The sequence below is a fragment of the Vipera ursinii genome (assembly GCF_947247035.1).
Source record: "Vipera ursinii genome assembly, chromosome: 2".
In the NCBI taxonomy this organism is placed as follows: domain Eukaryota; kingdom Metazoa; phylum Chordata; class Lepidosauria; order Squamata; family Viperidae; genus Vipera; species Vipera ursinii.
Window position 1 is genome coordinate 24,439,031 of NC_139513.1, and position 7,444 is coordinate 24,446,474.

The 7,444-nt window shown below is 39.4% G+C and overlaps 1 protein-coding gene across 1 annotated transcript; it reads right to left on the reverse strand.

Annotated features, from left to right (window-relative positions):
• Positions 1-479: 479 nt before the first annotated feature.
• On the reverse strand, positions 480-1,180 carry LOC310636348 (histone H2A-like; the record flags this gene model as incomplete). Its single annotated transcript, XM_083356101.1, has 1 exon — positions 480-1,180. The coding sequence occupies exon 1, from the start codon at positions 951-953 to the stop codon at positions 480-482; it is 474 nt and encodes a 157-aa protein (XP_083212227.1). The 5' UTR covers positions 954-1,180.
• Between the last annotated feature and the right edge of the window lie 6,264 nt (positions 1,181-7,444).

A 7,444-nucleotide genomic window follows, 5' to 3' on the forward strand; every position in this document is an offset into this window, starting at 1 on the left:
AGACCAGACTGGCTATTAGAATGTAGTCGTAAACATTTACACCAATTTGAAATTTTTGTTAATTTTAATATTTTCTCAATCCTGAGAAATTACCAAATATTGGCAGCCTAATGTACTAAATATACTGAGCAGTTGAGTAATTACAGGATTGTCATCACTGTTCAATAGAATCAACTTGTCTAACCTATGATTTAGTACTTAGAACAGGGACATTCTGCCATTGGCAACTTTTTATAAACGACCACAAAACGTTTTGACTTTACTACTTATTTCGTTAACAGCCCCGCTTCTATTATGTTCAGATACTCTTAAAATATTTAATATTCGTAAAATTGGTATTTAAAAAATATTCCTGTATAATTGATTTTTGTGAATTTGTTTAGTGCAGCGAAAAGCTCTTCCCAAAAGCCTGTGGGTGGCTCTGAAAAGAGCCTTTGGGTCTCAGTATTGTCCCTCGGGGCAAAGTTGTTGTCTTGTCTTCACTGAACAGCAACGGGAGCGGCCGTCGGTTTGACTGCGACTTTGGGCACCTTGGAAGACTTGCTCACGCCGGCGGTGGGCTTGCCGCTACTAGCAGTATGCAGGACTTCGGTTTTTTTCGGCAATAAAACCGCATGGATATTCGGCAAGACGCCTCCCTGGGCGATCGTAACTCCCCCGAGCAACTTGTTCAGTTCTTCGTCGTTGCGCACCGCCAACTGCAAGTGTCGCGGGATGATTCGGCTCTTCTTGTTGTCCCTCGCGGCGTTGCCAGCCAGCTCCAGGATCTCAGCGCTCAAGTACTCCAGCACCGCAGCCAAGTAGACCGGGGCCCCTCCTCCAATCCGCTCGGCGTAATTGCCCTTGCGTAGAAGCCGATGGACTCGACCCACGGGAAACTGCAAGCCGGCTCTGGAAGAGCGGGACTTCGCCTTCGCTCGGGCCTTGCCTCCAGTTTTGCCGCGCCCAGACATCCTTAAAGCCCTTCCGCCTCCCGAGACGAAACAGCAGCAAACAATCGCCGTTGGACGGCTTTTATACCTTTCTTGACCGCCTCTCTCTTACTGCGATTGGTTGAAAAGAGCAGACCAATAGGAACTGTTCTATTTTAACCAATAAGAGACTGGTATTGTCAAAGACCAGTATAATAAAACGACGTAACGGTTTTTATAAACAAGAAAAACCTCTGATATTCTTTGTACAATTCTACTCTAGTATTATGTGCGAGCGAAGTAATTTACTTTACCATATCAATAAGATTTTATTTTATTTATTTATTTATTTTAATCCCATTTATATCACGCCCTTCTCCGAAGACTCAGGGCGGCTTACAATTTAAGCACAAACCAATGTGCTTAGCACATTGACTTATTTTGTAAATAGACTTATTTTGTAAATGTTTGTTCTGGTTCATAGTTCCATACAATCTAGAATTGATCCATTTGATTAAAATCTTCCTGCATATGAAATCATACGAAATTTTTTCCTAAAATCTACTATATTGCGTATTTGGTTGACGAGAATTTCTTTAATGTTGTATTCGCAAATGTAAATTTCCGGTTAAAAAAATATGGATGTCGAAAAGACCCAAAGGGGAGAGGAGAGTGAAAACTGACGGGCGCAAGAAAACCGCTTATGAAGCAAATGTTCCGCGTTTCCCGCCCCGCCCCACCTCCACCCCGTGTTGTTCTTTGTCGCGTTGTATTTCCCTGACAAAGCAGCTGCTCTCCTTAATAGCGTATTGTTTAACAACATAATAACGCTAAACACAAATCAATTCTCATCAGGAAGCCGAACGAAGATTTCTAATCTCCGTCAATATTTTTCTCTAAATATTTTCTCTATATTAGGCACTGTATCATAGCTAATGTTTATTTTGTTAATATTGCAATTCAGAACCAAATGTTCAATCATTCTAGAAAGGGCGTTCAATCGGTGGGATTTATTAGAATTTACTATGATAAAAAACTAAAATAGTTACAACACTTTTGAGGAAAACTATCAGTTAAATTCAGACATCAGATGTGCATGAGTTGGGCAGCCATATAAATATTGTTTAAAAAATATTTAATTATAATAATGAGGGAAAGAAAAAACGGCTGAGAAAATTTAGAACTCCGTCCTCTTTGACCACATCACTTTGAAAAATTCCTCCTTTGCCTTTAACAGCCCATCCCCATTATAAAACAAACATTGATAAGCAGGACAGGTTGACAGAATATATTTCTCTTTCTATGATTTGTATGATTATTTTATCAAATCCCTATGTCTAGAAAACCTATTGTTCTTGATAAATTCTAAATACTGGAAATATAGCCCAAACTGTTCATTCTTTAATGTATTTCAATTGAGACCACTGCACTGATCCTGCATTTCCAAGTATCTTCTTTCCTGTGGGTCTTTAATATTTTACTTTTACTTTTTTTCGTATATCCTTCACATTGGCCAGTTTTTCTGAATGTAATCCAATTAGAATTTACCATCAGAATCCAAATTAATATGATCTGGAACGTCTCCTTTGAGGCGAACTCGACTCTTAAGGACACTAGATTACTGACATTAGAGGGACTTTATTGGTATTATGTACATCCATTAGAACAATTAAAAGATATACTATAAACTACTTATACTAGTACTTAGATTAAATTTATTTAATATAGTAAAAATCTAAGCTGTTTCCCTGCTTTGACTAGGATTATATTGAATTTACATACAGTGCATTTGTTGAGATGGATGGCAGTACAAACTGAATAAATAAATACACCAAATTCAATGTTCAACCCAAATCTTTGCTTTTCATCCTAAACTTTTATGAGTGAGGGGTCTTTGGTGCTCTCTGAACTTGGTTGTTTTCTTGCAGATATTTCATTACCCAAACTAAGTAACTTCATCAAGGTAATGAAATGTCTGCAAGAAAACAACAAAGCTCAGAAATCACCAAGGGTCCATCATTTCAAGTCTGAGCTACAAATATTCGCCTTTATTGGTACTTTTATAAGTGCAGTTAAACGTTACTTTGCAGGCTAATCTGACCGGGAATGTGCTGGTTATACAGATGATTAAACGAGTCCGAACTGAAACGTGAATTTGAAACATTCCGTTTTATTAAATACAACTCAATCTACAAGGTTTCTTGAAAGACTTGTTTGAGGGTTTGTTACAATCAATGAGGAATAATATAGACTTGCCTGTCCAATACTTATTAAAGATGGCCATAGTACTTTTGCTGTTACAGTACTTTTCTTCGTATATCCCTCACTGGCCAGTTTTTCTGAATGTAATCCAATTAGAACTTACCATCAGAATCCAAATTAATATGATCTGGAACGTCTCCTTTGAGGCGAACTCGATTCTTAAGGAGACCGTGGGCGCACTTGCTTTCATTTTTAAAGTGTTTATTCAAACACCACAGTTTCATGATCACAATAGGGATCCCAGTTATTTCAAACTAATTAGCATCGTAAAATCTAAAATATGCCGACCAAAACCCATACATATCTCTCGGAATTCTTAGATTTCATCAGAATATTGTACCGACCAATGCGAATAGAAAGAATGGGTGGGGAAGAAATGACAATTGTGTCTGTGCCTGTTACCTTCGGTAACATCTTCCGCTGTAACATAACAATAAAGCGTCATGGAGAATTTTGTGAGCTCGGAAATTTGTTTATTAGGATCAGCCCCAAATGTAGCCGATCAGCGCACAGAAATGCAAACATCTAATGTGATGGCTCCGTGGCTGAATCTAGAAGTGCGCTAAGAAAGTTCCGTCGAATCCAAACAAATCCCTGTTTAGTCCTGCATTATCTCCGTCGCACCTGAGAAGATAATAGCTGAAAGCTATTTTTTTCCTTCCAATGGGCGACAAGGTATTGTTATTAAGCTAATTCCTTGCAGTACCTCCATTTAATTCCATTTGATAAAATGTCATTTTTTAATTCCCTTCAAAACCCCAATACGGCCTAAGACAAAAATTACAAGTAGGTGATTTTTTTTCTTTCCCGTATCGGACAGTTAAAACAGAACCTGAACGGTAAAAAAAAAAAAAAAAAAGATCGGACGAACAATAAACCAGGACTTGTGCCCAAATCAGCTTAGAAAACCCTTCTATTTCGACGCAGGAATACAAACTACCTCTGATTCAAAAATTAAGTTGGAATATGACGGTCGGTTTTCTAATTTTTCAGTCAAGAGAGTCACGCCCCCTTTACAGTCAGCCCTGACAGAAAACTTTGAAAAAAAGAGGTTGACCTTTAAGTAAAGATACACGAGATTGCACTGCAGTACCGCTTATTGTCTGTTGGCTGATTATTATGTTGATGTATCTTGTGCTGTTTCAATTGTGCAATCATAACGGCAATCTGGAAAAAATGCACAATTCTGTTGTGCTGTATAATGTTGAGAAGATGTGAGAAGAAATTTCATTTAATGCACACAGCATAAAATATTGAAAAAAATAAACCAATTTTTCCGAATATGAAATAAAGTTCATTGCAGTTTTTTCCTGGAACAGCATGTGCAACTTCCTCTGGCATAGGAGATTTTTTTTTATGCCTAAGGCAGGATTAGAACCCACACTCATGACTAGACCAAACTGGCTCACTTCCTCATGCATAGTAGCTTTTGTAAAAGGTAACCAACTTCTCACATGGATAGGTTTTCTAATTATTATTATTAAAGTAAATAATCATAATGAAATATGGGAGGATTTTATAAAAACAGTGTTGGTGTAAGACAAAGGGAATAAGCCTACTCAGGAATATATGCTGTTTTGGAGGGGATAAGGGCACAATTGAAATATATTGTATATTGTTAGTTGTTATATGAGAAGAAATATAGGTAATAAAAATGGTCTCTGGGGGGTGGGTGCACTGCAATATTTATATTTTTATTGTTTTTTATTTAGACATATGTATTGTTTGTATTATTTGTATTTGAATAAAAAATGGAGAGGTTTTCTGTCATGTTTAGGTAGTTTTCAGAGAATTAATAAAATTAGTGGGCATAAATTAATTTAACAGTGCAACTTGCATGAGAAGCTTCACTTGTTTGAATATATGTCCTCCCACAGCAATCATTAAAAAAGTCTTGTCCTCTTTTACTTCTGTCCACTCTAATTTATCAAACTGGGAGAACAAAATTCACTGGAATTTTTCAGTTCTACATGAATTATGTCTTTCTGTTTTTCACCAGTTAGAATCTTCTAAAGAAAAGGGGTGAGATTATTGAAAGTGTCTGACCTGACTGAAAACTGAATGTTTTCTGGGAGACATTAAAAAAACACACACACACACAATGTCCATCATATAACTGACTTTGGACATTATGATTTCTCCATTGCAGTCTATAATTTTTCAACATCCCTTATGATGTTTAAGCAAATGATGATGGTCTTAATATAATCTTTGGTGTCATTTTTTTCTTCACTGGTTCCTAGGAGATATCAACAGATAGGACTTTAATAGATATATATCTAGAGCAGGGGTGTCAAAGTGCTGGCCTGCAGGCCGATTGCATCATGCAGAGGTCACACCCACCCCAGCTCCGGCATATATTCCTTGAATTGGTGTAAGCTACCCAGAGTTCTTAAGAATTTAAATATGTAAGTTTAATAAAATATGATCAGCAAATTAGGTATTACCCAAAGTCAGGAAATAGTTTTCCATTTTATTTGACACTGTGACAAATTTCATATTTTGCATTAAACCATAATATGCTGTGTTTGCTTTGAGCCTATTGTAGGAACCTAGTCGACTTTATTGGTAAACCATGGTTTGGGGAAATAAAGGATTATGTGAGCCAATCCAGTTTTTTTGTCAGTTGTAGTCAAGCAAACAGAATGGGTGTAATCTGTGAACTGAGTTTGTGAATATGCTTGTAGTGTCTTGTCTTTGCAGAGTGGCATAAAATGCGTTAGTGACCATCCATGAGTAGGACAACTAAAGCTTCTGAAAAATTGGCATGGGCAAACAAGCTGCAGGTCTGTTCATGAATGTGCTGCTGTTCGTGGTTTAGAGAAATCATTCCCTGGAGCATGCAGCTACTTCAACACTGTCAGATTACCTCTAGGTCCAGGATGATGCTAGCCAAGCTTCTTTTCTGCCTTCAGAAATTGTGAGGGTTCCATCATTGGATTTTTTAAAAGAAGAGATTGGACAGCCATTTGTCTGAAATGGTGCCCTAAGGCTACCTTGCAGTTCCAGTCTCCTGACATCCTCGCCTTGAAGGAAGCTTGGCAAGGTTACCTGCTTGAGTTATTTGAGAACCATGTTTTCTCCATGAGAGCAACTATTTCAGCACCTGAGCAACTGTAACTATCTCAGCCAGTGACATTTACCTCGGCACGTGCCTTCAAAGAGGGATGAAGATCTGCTAATGTATTTCCATCTCATAATGAAATGAATGACCTAGGGCAGTGGTGACGAACCTATGGCACGGGTGCCAGAGGCAGCACTCAGAGCCCTCTCTGTGGGCACCCGCACCATGCCCCGGAGGTGGCAACTGTCCCTCTTCAACCAGCCGCCTGCTAATTTGCCAATGTCCCACGTGGCTGAATGCATCCCAGCACGGCTGGTTTCCCTCCCCTCCATCCCGTCCCTCCTGGCCTCGCATGCTCTCCTTTTCCCAGGCACGACCCACTGCATCACCTCCTCAGCTGTTGGCCGACCATCTATCTCGGAGGCGGCTTCTTTGAACTGCTGGCGATGGGCTGTAGAGCCCCAGAGTATGCCTGTCGAGGGGCTGGCAGGCTGTGGCTACTGACAGACACCGTTGGCCCCCATGTGCTCACTGGCCTCTGTGTGTGGGGGGCGATGGTGTCAGGCAGCAGCTGCCCCAGCCCTTGCCTTGCCCCATGGCAATGGCACCCCCACCCTGGCTCGCCTCACCCCACAGGATGAGTCTCCTGCCTACAGCCCCACCTGCCAGAGACCTCCTGGAGCTCCCCCGACTCTGTCCACCCCCCACAGGTGTCCCTCCCCACGAGCAACATAGAGGTGACCACACCTACCTTGGCGACACCCACCCAATCTTCCATGACCACCACATCCTGGCTTGATTATATTATTGTGCTACTGATTATTTATGAATAAGGTAAGACCTTTTTGTTATTATTAATAATTGTTCTTTCATTATGCTATCATAAAAGTGGAATATTCAATTTCTTGCAAATATTTTGTATTAGCAGAACTGCATGCAAGTAAGAGTAAATTTAATGGCTCATCCCTTTTTTTTATCTTAAAGCAGTTTTGCATCATCATGACACAAGCCCTGTCCCTTTGCAAAATTTCACGGTGAGTAGAATATTAGTAATGATTCTTCTACATTGCAAGATATGTATTATTGCAACAAATAATATAACAGAAAATTGAACCTGTGGGCTCTTTCACTGACATGATCCAAACTCCCATCATTTTCACAATATTGTAAAAAGATAGAACTCATACCAAATGTTAATAACTGGGTT